At 40.0% G+C, this 14,348-nt stretch overlaps 1 protein-coding gene across 1 annotated transcript; it reads left to right on the top strand.

Annotated features, from left to right (window-relative positions):
• Nucleotides 1-4,919: 4,919 nt before the first annotated feature.
• LOC108669822 (eukaryotic translation initiation factor 2 subunit 1) lies at nt 4,920-10,128 on the top strand. The gene is made up of 4 exons (XM_018157238.2): nt 4,920-5,209; nt 5,547-5,775; nt 6,316-6,548; nt 8,148-10,128. Exons 1-4 carry the CDS (start codon nt 4,972-4,974, stop codon nt 8,399-8,401), a joined length of 954 nt encoding a protein of 317 aa, XP_018012727.1. The 5' UTR covers nt 4,920-4,971; the 3' UTR covers nt 8,402-10,128.
• The last annotated feature ends 4,220 nt before the right edge of the window (nt 10,129-14,348 follow it).

Here is a 14,348-nt window from a genome sequence, read left to right as displayed (position 1 = left end):
GTGCTCGTCAGAAGTCCTATGGGATTTCGCGCTCCTAGGGGGATTGTTCCTGAGCGCCCCACCGCTGAGCTCGCGGTGTCTGACTGCAGGTCTCAGTTGTGGGGTTAAGTTATTATGTAGGTAGGATTCCTTACATTTTCCCTACGTTCATTACTTTGGGAGATATTCCTTATTAACTGAATTTGAAGAAGAACTTCACCGTAAGCTCTCGAGTGAAGAAGAATTTGAAAACTTTCTAATGCGCTTGAATACGAGCTACAGTACAGGTTTGTCTAATGCAAAGGTTCTCACTATAGGTTCTGGATCGTTTTCAGCAGTGTCCAAGAAATTTAATGATCTGCCTAATCGGGTCCGGAGAAGTGTCGATTCAGTTCTAATCTAGTAAGTTATTTCGACCTAATCGCTTCAATAAGTTCACGTATGAATTTCAATTCTAGTATGTTTAGTTTTTGGTAATTTTCAGGTAGTTGATTTTTGAGATTTTTATAGGTCGGGTGCTTATAATTTCGGATCGCACAGCCTCATTGCCAGTGATTCTATAAAATCGCACGACGCAAACACAAACGGAATCTTAGGGTAAATTGATGTAACAAGATGAATCAAATTTAATTTATTACCTGAAAAATATTTCTTGGATACTAATACCGGCTGCAAAAATATTCAAATTGTTCAAACGACATGGTAAATATATGAAAAATATTGAAACTAATACTGTTTTCAACATCGTCTCGTAAAAGGTGTTTCAAAATAAGATTTCGCTAATTCAGATTAAAATATTCGTAATATATTAGTTCGTATGGAAATCGAAAGCTCAAATATTAGTGACGCACCAGGAATTTCACATTCGGCGATTTTACTTGTTGAAGTTGCATCAGATTATAAAAGTAACAGAGTAAATGTCTACTAGCTAGTCACCTAGCATCATTTATATTTAACCATTATCATCATAATATTGTTTTCATCAATTTGAACAGTTTTATTTCTTGCTTATTATTTCAAAAGTTAACTCATGTTTTATTCACCTGCAAAACTAATATCAATTTGATAATTATTGTATCGCATTCACAGTAGTTTGCCGATCATTCTGAGGTCTTTCAATGATATATTATTTATGTAAGAAATAATCATATAATTATAGAAAGAAAACATAGTGTTTTTTATCGATTGATATGAAATTATTTGTAAATGAAGCTGTTGTTTTTATTCAGGTTTTTGTCTACTGCAAGGACATCTATCGGCATCATATGACCGAGAACTTCTTCGTCTAGTAGTGAAACGTGTGTCCTGTAGGAAGTCGGTAGTAGGTAGGCTAAATGAATTCGATTGTTTTTTATATATTTTTCAAAAGAGATCAAAATTGTTGTAGGTATTTTTTTACAGCATATTTTTATATAATTTCACTGGTACTTTCACTGTTAATTGTAAGGTTTGATTCAGTTTCAGAATTCCACTAAGAAAGAATAGTTCTAAGTCTTCTAACTTACAATTTATTCACCGTCAGGCGACAATTTAGTATTCACCGTCAGGCGTCAATCACTCAATGGCAGCGCCAAAGCTCTTCACTCGCCACTGAGTCACCAGCCTTATTAAAAACGATTAATTTTGTAAACATAACTGAGTAAACTGACTCTTGAGCCTCTATTTTCTAATACTATCGAACAAACATTCAACTTAACCCTATAAGCAATTGCCAATTGAACCATACAAATTGTAATTCTGTTTAGTGACCACTGACTGACCAGTATTCAATAATGAAGTTTTTTTGACAGATGGCTATCAAGGCAGGATTGGAGGTTTCTTATTACAAATCTTACTTAGCTACTTACTTTCTTATTCTTACTTAGAATCTTACATGTTACTGTTAGCCTGCAGTGTGGAATTCTGTATAGGTAATATATTCTCATGTCAATTTAAGAAAACGTATCGAAATACCAACCCTACCACCGTGTTACACCACCTTCCACTGCAATGAAAATTTATAAACTGAGCTCATTGGAAACTACGTAGTGAATTCGAACACGTGGATGTCGGCAATACGTATCAGTTAAATTTGAAGCGCTGACGCAATACAACTCACCACGTGTCGAATATTGCCACACAAAGTGACGGAATATTGGGATTTGGTAGGTTTCCATTCTAAAGGCTTTTTAATAAATATGGCAACATTTTGTGACGTTTTATCGTTGCTGACGCGTAGTGAAGTGTTTTGAGTCATGTGAAGGCAACAGAACTTACGTAACGCCTACGTTTTTTTTATAGTTTTTCATTTCTCGATGCATCCTTAATGTGTCGGAATATACCGCGTTTACCCTAAATGCCGTATATTGCGACACATTAAGGACTTAGCAAAAAATGAATGGCTATAAGTATAAAAAAATCACCGTATGCGCAACTCTAGTTCCGTTTGCGGTTTGCCTTACGTCACTCTCAAAACACCACACTACAAGCCAGCAACATGTCAATGAAACATCACTAAATGTTGCCATATTTATTTAGAAGCCTCTAGAATGCAAACCTACCAAATCCATATTATTCTGATGCTGTGTCTGACTAAATTTGGCAATCGGCATTTTGTGAGACTAATTCCGGCCGTGCTTCAAACTCTACTAGCTAATTCATAATTCCGACACTCTTGTGTGCGAATTCCGATTGCAGTGTGAGCTGTATTGGAATACGACACAGCTTGGAATTAGAACACCATTGAATATTGAACACTACTTATTACTTAATTACGCTTTTAGTTAAGAGCTATTAAGCTTTTAATTAAGAAAATTCTAATTTTTGCACACGGCTTGGAACGAGCTGTGTGAGCGTGTGTGTCTAATTCCAAGCTGTGTCGGAATTAGTTTTTATGTGTCTAAAACAGTCTCTTAACTTAATCATCTATTAATTTATTTACCATTTGAAATCAGCAAATACAAGTATACTTAAAGGATTCCTGATATATTCACAGACTTATTTAAAAGTCTCAAACCATAATAATATTCTTTCTACACAAACAGTTCATCACTATTTGGTAGAGCAAGGTCACCTATCAACTTTGACATATTTTTTGATGTTCTCACTGGGTGACGTGCATTGTCTCTCTTTGGATCTTAACATTTACCCGCCAGACAGCCCAGATCTAGTGTTTTGGCAATAGTATGGCACCGTGGCATGGCACGCAATAGTATGACGTCACTATTTCAACCATCAATGAATGCGTGGAACTAAGACAAAGCTTAATATAAAGGAAAAAAGTTGCTAAGTGTTGGAAATACCCACGATGTCGGAATATACCGCGTTTTCCCTATCACATCAATAATACTGTAATGTGTGGATATGCTAATATCATATCAGTAAAGGAAGAACAAACACAAATTGCAGAAAATGTCATTTATTCTATGCATACTCATCTACAATTTTAGACTACAAAGGAAGAGTAGGACTTTGAAGCACGGTTACTGTTAGTAATGGGCAGTTTAGGCACTAATGGATGAGCACTCTCTGCAACTGCATGCTTCAAATGTTTTAAAAGTAAGCCTTATTTCAAGTGTCTCACAGAGGTAATTCAGGACACTTTTTCTGCTTCTGGCACCTTACCAGTGGCGGGCACAGTTCCACTAATCCGCTAACCGCTAATTAGCGAAGCTAACTTTTTCCTTATCGGATTAGCTGTTCAGCTAACTTTGAAAACCTTTAGCGGACCAATTAGCTTCCGCTAAATTTAGTTCCGCTAACTGGCAGTCCGCTAAAAATGTTTTAAAATCTCTGATTTAATGCTAAGTATCTTAAGCCATGTGCCACGCCCACACTGACGGCTGACTACGTCATCAAGTGTTCGTAGGCCAATCACGTCTTATGTTACTGGCAGTAACACAAGACTGCAGTCCTCTGGTGGACGCAATGCTGGCAGGCATCACGAAAAGATTTGGGTCCCTCCTAGAAGACAAGGAGTGCCAGCTGGCAGCGGCCTTCCACCCTAAGTTTCGCCTGTTCTGGCTGGAAAAGCATAATCACAGCCATCTCAGCAGGGTACAGAAGGCCATGGAGACCGCCGTGGAGACAGCCTTGAGGGAGACCGTTGAGGAGGGCAGCAGCACCACCAGCAATGACGAGGATGGGGAAGATGACTTCTTCAGCAGCATTACTCAGCCCATGGAGTGCAGGAGGAGCCACGGGTCACTGAAGTCCAAGGCACAGAATTTGGTGAAGACCTGGCTGGAAAGCAGCTCGAAGGAGGAATTGACTGACGTTGCCTTCTTGGGCGAGCAGGTGTTGATGAACCTTTTTGTTAAGTACAACACAGCCATCCCATCCAGTGCTGCAGTTGAGCGCCTGTTTTCCATAGGCTAGGACATCTTGAGTGCCAAGAGAGCCACCCTGTCAGATGCCAACTTTGAGAGGCTGATGTTCATGAAGGGCAACAATCATCACCTCGAGGAGATGTAGGCGAAGGGCAAGCCAGAGTAAAAGGAGTGTGTAACCCTGGTGTAACCTTAATATTTCTTATTCATTTAATAAACTGTATGTTGAATGTCAACTACTGCCTAATTTCATTTGTTCATTTAATTATTTATGTTACGTACATCTTGATCATCATCTATCTGATCTTGGCATGCTACATCTTTTTGGAAAGCTCCTTTTCAAGGCTTAAAGTTCAGCTCTATATGCCTTTTTTCAGAGTTTCCCCCCCCCCCAAATTAAGCCAAATCTAAATTTATGTATTAAAAATTAGCGGTTAGCGGCAAATTCCGCTACATTTTTCGGTGATTTATCGGTTTAGCGTTATCGAAGCTAACTTTTCAGTTAGCGGATTAGCGGTTATCGAAGCTAACTTTTAGGTTAGCTGTGCCCACCACTGCACCTTACCCATAACTTTCTTCCATAATTCATCTGTTCTCATATAGGAATTTATTTTTGAACATTTTTGTTGATTAAATATTAAATTTTTATTTCCAGAACATAAAGTAAGCCTCATTCATATCCACAATGCCTCTCTCCTGTCGATTTTACTCCCAAAAGTATCCAAACATTGATGATGTTGTGATGGTGACAGTCCGCTCCATCGGGGAGCTTGGGGCTTATGTTCAACTCCTAGAATACAATAATATTGAGGGCATGATCTTGCTCTCTGAGCTGTCCAGGAGACGTATTCGCTCCATGAACAAACTTATCAGAGTCGGAAGAACAGAACCTCTTGTGGTCATCAGAGTAGATGAAGAAAAAGGTGAGTTCCTCCACTGTAAATTATTCGCTTTATTCTGGTAAACATGCCAATACTTTGCAAGGTCTATTTTTTGGAGAAAGTGAACTAATATGATGTGAGAACATGTTAGATGCTTTTTTTCATATCAGATTTTGATTTAGGAAGTCTTTTTCAATTTGTAGTTTTTTTTCAAGTTCAGAAATGTTTGAATGCTGTCAATGTTTGCATATCAAAATGAAATGCTTACCTGGGCTATAATAATAAAATGCATTATGCAGTCTTATTTCTAGTCGCTTGCATGTAATTTGTGATATAACATCGAGCATCTATGCTTCTAATTGCATTGTTCTCTCGGCAGGTTATATTGATCTTTCCAAGCGACGAGTGTCGGAGGAAGATGTTGTCAGGTGTACTGAGAGGTTTGCCAAGGCCAAGGCTGTTCAGAGCATTTTGAGACACACTGGCGAACTCTTAGGGTACAAAGATGATGAAGAATTTGAAGAACTTTACAAACAAACAGCATGGAAATTTGAAGCTAAATTTAAAGTTCAAGGAAGTGCATACCATGCCTTCAAACAAGCTGCTGTGTGAGTTCTGTCTTTTTTTCAGTAACTAAGATCATAGAAATTGAGATTTAGTTGCTTTATTTATTTCTTAAATGTATTTTTTATTGAAGTGAAAGTATTTCATTAAGAGTTTTTATGTATTGTGGAAAAATATGTTTAATTTTACATTAGTTCCTTTGTCTTCTATATCATTGCAAAAATTACTTCATTTGAATATAGATGTAAAATACTCAGCTCTTTCAATAAGCAAAATAATGACTAAGCTGTTAGATTTGTGCCAAAAAATTATTAATTACATTTGTACTTGAATTGCTAAATTTACAATCAAGATATGATTTGTGCTTTATTGATAAGGTGGTTGCAATGTGATCATTTTGTCTCTAAAATATTCTAACTGTTTCTTATTATCTCCCTAATGAAATTTTGTCTAGTGAAATCAACCCTTTCACCTCTTACCATTGGTGCCACCTAATCCCCATTTATCACAAATATAACTTGAATATGTAATAATTATCCAATTTAATCTCCCGATAAATTCAATATCTCTCTCCCATAACACAGAGATCACTCAGTTCTTGACGAATGCGAGTTGACAGAGGAGACAAAGCGAGTGCTGATATCACAAATTCAGAGCAAACTTCAGCCCCAGGCTGTGAAGGTGCGAGGAGACATTGAAGTTTACTGCTACGAGTATGAAGGCATTGATGCTGTCAAGACCGCTCTCAGAGAGGGCATCAAGGACTCTACAGAAGAGATACCCATCAAAATCAACTTGATCTCTCCCCCTCTTTACGGTGAGAATCATCATCTGTCTGGGATTCTTTTAAGTATAATTGTTGCAGTCACTGCCGCGGGTCAACTGCCATTTTGTTGAAGCTTGTTTCAACCTCAACATTTTCAGATATTTTTGGTAAATTTTTGTGTCTATAAGCTATCCTATAACCTGCATTATGACTATTAGCGGCCGCGAGTCAACTGCCATTTTGTTGTAGCTTGTATTTAGTATTAACCTCCCATTTTTTTACATATTTTTAGTAAATTTTTATGTCGATAACCTATCTTATTACCTTATAAACGGCAAACCTCTCTGACTTTCAAAGAGGCCAAATTGTTGGTGCCCGTATGGCAGGTACTAGTGTGACAAACTTCCTGAATGCTTGCCATTTCTAGAGGTAGGTACTGTCTATAAAGTTAAGTAATGACTGCTTTCGAAAGAGAAGGAAAAACGTCCTCAGCTAAGCTCAGGTCTGGCCGAAATCTGAAGTTGTCTGAGAGAGACTGCCGGTACTTAAATCGAATTTTGAGGGACAATCAAAAGACCACGGCTGTTGAAATTACTGCAGACCTCAATAGACACCTAAAAAACCCAGTCTCCATAAAAACGGTTTGCCGGGTGCTGCACAGATCTGAATTCTATGTGTTTGGAGTGGTGTAAAAACCTCCAGAATTGGTCCCTCAGAGTCGTTTAATCCCGACTGCATTCTCCCAACCGTAAAACATGGCGGGGGATCTGTCATGATCTGGGGTGCTATTGCTTGGAAATCCGGCGGACCATGGATTTCTCTTCATGGGAAAATCAACAGCCGTGACTATTTAGGAATTTTAGAGGACCAAATTCATCTAATGGTTCAAGCACCGTTACCGGAGAGGAACGTCATCTTTCAAGATGGTAATGCCCCAATCCACACAGCTGGAATTGTTAAAAAATGGCACGAGAAACATTCTTATGAAGTTTAGCATCTCGATTAGCCACTAAAATAACCAGATGTGAATATTATCGAGCATTTATGGTCAATTTTAGAGATGCAAGGCAGAAATCGATCCAGCCGCCATCGTCTTTAAAAGAGCTGGAGGGAGTTTTAAGTGAAGAATGGGTTAAAATTACTTTGAAAAATCAATACCTCGGAGAATTGAGGTTGTAATTGCCACCATACTAAAATATGTTTTGTTTATTTTTCAGGCGTTTTCATTATTTTGTCTAACCCCTGTATATACCTAGAGCATAATAAACAAAATCTATGGCTTTAGTTGGATTTATAAATTATAATCATTTCTGTTCTGATTTAATTTATACAATTCCTTCGTCTTCTTGTCTCTCATAACCTGTTTCTAGTTGAAAAATAAGTTTAATTTATTCTTACAAATTTATTCTCTCCGACTGTTAAACTGTCGCATGCTAATTTATTCTTTCAACCTGTTATGAAAAGAGTTTATTTCAAATTTACTGCATATGAACTCTTCGGTTGCACTCTACTTGTAAAAATTTACTTTCTGCAGTTTTAATCAGTATGATCATGGTATCTTTTTTGGCCTTAATTCATATTGAATGCTTATGCTGACGATGTAAGTATATTGCGTGAATGTGTTGAATCATATCTGATCTTTGTTTGCAGTTATAACGACGAACACAACGGAGAAGGAGCAAGGCGTACTGGTGTTGATGGATGCCATAAAGCACATAGAAAGCAAGATCAAGGAGTACGGTGGCGTGCTGAGCGTCAAGATGCCACCTAAGGTCGTCACTGACATCGAGGAGGCCGAGCTCGCCCGCAAGATCGAAGCTGCTGAGGATGCGCAGCGCGAGGTGGCAGGAGACGATGAGGAGGAAGACCAGGATATGGACGGCGATATTGCCGAAGTGGCTTAATAACTCAGAGTGACTGACGACTAAAATGCGTTGGGTGATAGTATGAGTAAATGGTATTATGGATTAAATGGCATAGGGACTCTGACTAGAATTGAGGTTAAGTAGGTAAATGACTAAATCTAGAGGACTGCCGGTGGCTAGGAAGCAGATGGTGACAGGCGCATCTTGAAACTTCAGTGGAGCATTTCTTACCTTGCGAGTGAACGGGACGGAACAACTGATAAATGAACTGTACGCGCTGCAAAATTATGCTTCTTACGCATTACACTCAAGTTTAAAAAATTTCTATCTTATAACTAAATTAAGACAGTATTACTGGTCACCAGGTGTTGTCAAATGATTGCTTGGTGAATATAGGAAATTTGTGCGAAGAACAATAGACCTCAATTTTGTTGAGAATCCTCGATTGACTATACTATTAAAGGCATTTAATCGTCAACTTGCTGTCACGACTATTCCTTGCAAAATTATGACCAACACAATTGAGTCATAGATCGCCTTACAATAGTGAATAGGCTTAAAAAGCAGTGAGCCTTTGACGGCTGGAAATACCAAGATATGCTCTGTATTATATAGTATCATGACTTAGCTGCTAATGTGTTCCGTAAGGATGCAAGTCTCCTTGGAGTTCTTTTGTTGAAAATGGCAAAACAGAACGCGATTAAAAATAAAATCATATTTTGCGAGATCATTCAATCGTAGGGTGAGCTTGGCCTGACGTAGAAAGAGATAATTGTCGATCTGGCTTTCGTAGTTCGATCCTGGTTCAATTTATTGTGCATTTTATCCCTCTCTACTCACTTAAATACTTTTTTCTTACATGCGAGGTCACTAGTTTGTTGAACAGAATGCTGTACTGTTCTACGGTCAACATTTTCAGAGGTTTTGACAAGCAAGTTCATTTGTTGGTGCTGTAGTAACTGCTCTGAAAATGTGCAAGTTAATTAATTGTTCTTAACATTATTGATTTCGCAGATCTATCCTTATCCATTTTCTACATTTATCACGTTTGAAATCAGTTGGGAGGTTTTTATGACCTATTTAAGGATTAAAGAGTTAATCAAACTCTTCTCATAAACCTTTCATACTACGAAAATATATACTTTTTTTCACGTTTTTGCCTTTGTGGCTGTTTCTCTTGTTCAACTGAATAAGCAATGAAAGTCATTATGATCGTGAAACTCGCATTTAGGATGATCGTGAAACTCTGATGATTAATTTTCTCACTTTCATACGCTTACTTGCCATTCAATATTGTTTGCTTTAACTTCTTGAACCATCACAGCTATTTGATAGGGTGAATATATCTATGCGTTAACCATCTACCGCCGTATGTCACTCTCCCTGGAACATAACTTTCAACTTTAATTACATGTAAACTATTGAGTGTAGTAACCCGATGACGTTTGTAAGCAAAAGACATTTGAAGTTGTCGTAACTTGGCGGCAACCATCATCGCAAGTCATTTTGCTATCACTCGAATGTATTCTTTTGCGGAAGTAGGCATGTGACAATATTGCTCCGGTTACTCATGTCAAGTGGTAGAGGGCTAAGGTCGTTTTAACGTTATGAGCAACAAACGAAAGGACTTCGGATTTTGCATTTCAGGGTTCTCAATCCAGATTCTCTGTATGAAATAGTTTTGCTGAACAAACCGCACTTTTCAAATTGTATCCTGCTGCTTACATACAATGAGCTTCTTTAAGCTGCCCATTTCCTCTTATAACTATCGCGTTTTTTCTTAACCATGATCATAAGAATGCCGTTCGTTGTATAACTATACGATTTCAAATCAGTGTGCGACAAATGCGAGACTTCTACCCTTTGCAAAATTTCTACGCAGAGCAGCGCTGTGGGTCTCGCATCGTTTCTGTTGGGGGTTGCAGTGTAGACAAAATGTTTCGTTGCTTAGGATGGTTAACGTAATCCACGGGGCGAGTAGTCGCGTCCAAATATTTGTGATGATCAATGTCTTCGGAGGCGAGTAGCTGGTGCATTGCAACCAAAACACTTCAGGTTGTTGTGAGCCAGTCGAGTAAGCCCAGTAACACCTTGGCCGCTGTAGTGTGCACGCCGGTGGCTGTACCAAAAACACTCTGCTCGTGTATAGGCTCTCAGCCGGCAAAACTGGTAATTCGAGGAATCGACGCGACTATTCGCCACGTGAATAAGCACCTTTAGTGTAGAAGGTCCACAAAACTTAGCCAGCGTCCACAAACACCAACTACCCCCCCCCCNCCCCCCCCCCGCTTCCGCCATCAGCTCGCCCCTTCAGAACTCAAGGATGAAGTCCCAAGTGGCTCAATACCCGTACACAGATTTACAAACCCCTTTAGACTCTCCTTTAATATCGCTTCCACCTGCCTTGGTCTCTTTTTTTTTCTCAGAGTAACCACAACCGAAATCCTTTCAGTATATCTTATTCTTGACGACAATGAGTGTTACGACTCTTGTCAACCCCTAGATGAAACATTAAATAAAGAAGTAGAAATTTTCAAAATTACATTGGGCGGGCTTGTATATGCAAATGAGCAAATCCAGTTGGTGCGGACTGCTTGGGATGCCGGGTCGCAGTGATGTTCTCTGTGGAGTGTGGACTGTGGACAGTGAGCTGTTACGTTCGACCGTTCGAGTTGCTGCACTGCACATAACGCATACGTCATAAGGTTGCTCATTGCTGTCAATTTGTTGAGCTCAGCAAGACTGGCAAAACTCAACAATTACCGTAGAGCCATTGAGGTTTGAGCTGCGCCTCTGCGGTGTCAACAGAAAAGGGAGCGCAGCCGTGCACCACCATCCACCAATTTTGTCTTTTGTGCACCAATAAGCCCTGAATCCAATGCCTTGGATCTCTCCGGACCTACACAAATCAGCTGTGAGTGGGTTAGAACTCAGAATGAGGTGGCAGTTCCATTTTGTTTTCATGTGCTAAAGCAGCTAAACTTTGGGTCTGGGTTAAGTTAGGCAGTTGTGAAAGGAAAGGTATTCCATTAGGATCAAAAGAGGAAAGTGATGAATTTTCATGACTGGTGTCTGGCACTGGTGGCGCCAATCACAGTCCACAAATTGACTAACAGTTAACAGTAAATTGCTGAAATTCCATGTGTACATAATCAGTTATAACTGTTTTGCGTGTCTGCCAGCAATTGTCAACTGTTTTCTGTTGGGTTGCCTGCCAAAAAGCGAAGACCACCATGGCCCTGGATGTAATGAACCATAATGATTCCTGCCTTCTGAAACGTAGCTTTCAACACTTCAAGCCGTCCGTATCTAAGCCGTGGGTCGAACCAGCCCTCTGTCAAACGGCCACTTGTCGAAGGACAATAAATTTTGGAACAGAACTATGCTATCTGAAACCTAACCTCAGATGCGGTGAACATAAAATTACATAATTAAACGATGCCTGGAAGTCATAGTATTCGATCCGCAGCCAGGTGGTGCACCGCAGGCATAGTCAATAGTGGCAAACCAGAGCTTTTTTGGAATCAGTTCATTTTTAATTTCCTCAAAAACTCAAGATTTAAACCAATTTCTTAAGTATGATAATGCTGGTATCCATGATACTTTACTGGTCTACTTATAGGACTCAAAAATGAACTTGAGGGAGAGTCTAAAAAACTCTCTGCTTTGCCACTATGCATGATACTTTACTGGTCTACTTATAGGACTCAAAAATGAACTTGAGGGAGAGTCTAAAAAATTCTCTGCTTTGTCACTATGACCGCAGGTGGTGGTCAAGGCCGGAAGAACCCATCAACCCAAAGCCGAGTGGTGCACGGCCAGGGTGGCCCAGTGTTTAAAGTTCAGAGTACCAAGATTGGTACAGACTACAGAGAGGCACAGGTTCAATCTCAGCTCTGTGCGCCAGTTTCTGGTCAGAATTGGCAAGGAGGCCGGGCGGTTAAGCACAGCAGAATTGTAGCAGTGAGTGGCAAGCTTGAGACCGCAAAATACTGTGAATCTTCTGTGATGTTAAGAATAGGTGACAGGCCTATGGACTACGGCCTACTAAACGCTGAAACCGCTATTATTATCATTATATAATTGATGATGTCTCTGACTATAATTACAGCAGGACAAACTCACAAAAGTACAGTGCTGAGCACTGAGCAGGCATGGAATATATCTACTTAGAGAGCCATAACTTATTTTTTTGAGCCGTGGTTTTATGGATTTGCCAGGATGCCAGCCGTGATTCCATTTCTTAGAGCCGTGATTAGATTTTTTGGGCTGTGATTTCCATATCTCAGCCATGAAAAGCCATTTACAAGGTGCAAGTTTATTTACAAAGTTCATGCATGTTTGATGTGTTATCCCAAATCTCTAATTTCACCCTAAAGCTGTCAAACGGCAACAATAACATTTGTCTTTACTATAAGCTGAACACATGTTAATGCAGTCTGATGTGACTGCACCAATGCATAATCTTCAACAAAACATTTAGGTTGACTTGTTTACATAAGGACAATTACGTTCTGCAGGATATTTTGATTGATCATCTGTCACACATTCTATCACTATGCAATGCAACCACTCAGATACCACCAATGCAAAAGAAACCATTACCAAACTTGCTGCCAAAGCCTTCAACCTCAACCCATCAGCTGAGACCTACTCAAGGGACACTAATCCTCTCTGCTTGGTGGTGCCAGATGCCTCAAACCCCTAAAATACTGAATCTCAGGCTGTAATAACAAATGACAATTCTGAGTAACTAAGTTTAAGATAGAAATCTACGCCTGTGTCATCAAAGGAAGTAGAAGCAAACCTTCCTCCATTGACCATTCACAGGAGTAAAATAATTTGTAAAAATTACCTCCAATTTATTCAGCTCTTATGTTGTCTGTTGTAGAATTGTTTCACATCAACCACCCTCAGGTTGTGCAATGTGGAACATCCCTGCTTACTTCTTTAGTGCCCAATGCCAACTCTATCTTCTCTTCCCTACAGAATTACAGATCACCATTCCGAGGTTACTCACATCTCTGATTTTTCCAGTGCCACCATGGTTTAACTTTAACACCAATAAATATCTACTAACAGGCTTCTTCTTTTCTCAGTATCATCTACCCTCCTTGCAGACTAATTCAGTTCAGTTCTCTCCGCGCCATAAGGCGCACAAGGCTTGGACGTCACTCCTCCACTGGGTCCGGTTTGCAGCTGCCTGCCGTGCTATGTTCCACGAGTTCCAGCCTGCTCGGTTTCTCTCCTCTTCCACCATTCGCCTCCAAGTTGTTTTTGGGCGTCCTCTCTTCCTCCTTCCTTCAGGTGCCCACCCGAGGGCCANAGGTGGCAAAACTCGCATAATCTTTCTCCATTATCATTCTGCATCCCCAGCCCATGCACGCCCATAGTCCTCTCGTACCCGCTGTTGTCACTTCCTACTTTAGCATTAAGGTCTCCCATGATGATAGTGATGTCATTCCTGTTGCATCCATCTAATGTTTCTTGTAATTCTTGGTAGAACTGTTCTTTCTCCTCTTCCTCCCTCTCGTTGTGAGGGGCATACACTTGAATTATAGTCACTCTTCTATATCTCGAGTAGAATCTTGCTGTTATTATCCTCTTGTTGACAGGTGTCCATTCCATGAGTGACTTCTCTGCCTGTTGACTTATCAATATAGCAACGCCTCCCTCGTGTAGTTCATCATCTCCGCTCTATATCAACGTCTGTCCTGTAGCCAACCTCGTCCTGCCTGCTCCTGCCCACCTGCACTCGCTGATCCCGAGCACATCCAGATGGTATCTTTTCATCTCGCTCGCGATCTGTGCTGCAGCTCCTCCCCTGTACATGGTTCTCACATTCCAGTGACCAATGGTAAAAATGTTTTTGGGTGTCACTAGAGATCTTGTCGGGCGTTGGGCTTCCCTAAGGCTTTGACCCATCGCCGTCATAGGGCCAATATTGACGACCTCTGTTTCACCCTGGTTTACTTGCAATATGCCG

The sequence above is a fragment of the Hyalella azteca genome, unplaced genomic scaffold, assembly GCF_000764305.2.
Source record: "Hyalella azteca isolate HAZT.00-mixed unplaced genomic scaffold, Hazt_2.0.2 contig10992, whole genome shotgun sequence".
NCBI lineage: Eukaryota > Metazoa > Arthropoda > Malacostraca > Amphipoda > Hyalellidae > Hyalella > Hyalella azteca.
Note: the sequence above shows the minus strand (reverse complement) of the source record. Positions and strands in the feature narration are given on the sequence as shown.

Coding starts and splice junctions, on each gene's coding strand:
- LOC108669822 (XM_018157238.2), top strand. CDS start 4,972: ATGCCTCTCTCCTGTCGATTTTACTCCCAAAAGTATCCAAACATTGAT. Junction 5,210..5,546: donor CAGAGTAGATGAAGAAAAAG/GTGAGTTCCTCC, acceptor TTCTCTCGGCAG/GTTATATTGATCTTTCCAAG. Junction 6,549..8,147: donor GATCTCTCCCCCTCTTTACG/GTGAGAATCATC, acceptor CTTTGTTTGCAG/TTATAACGACGAACACAACG.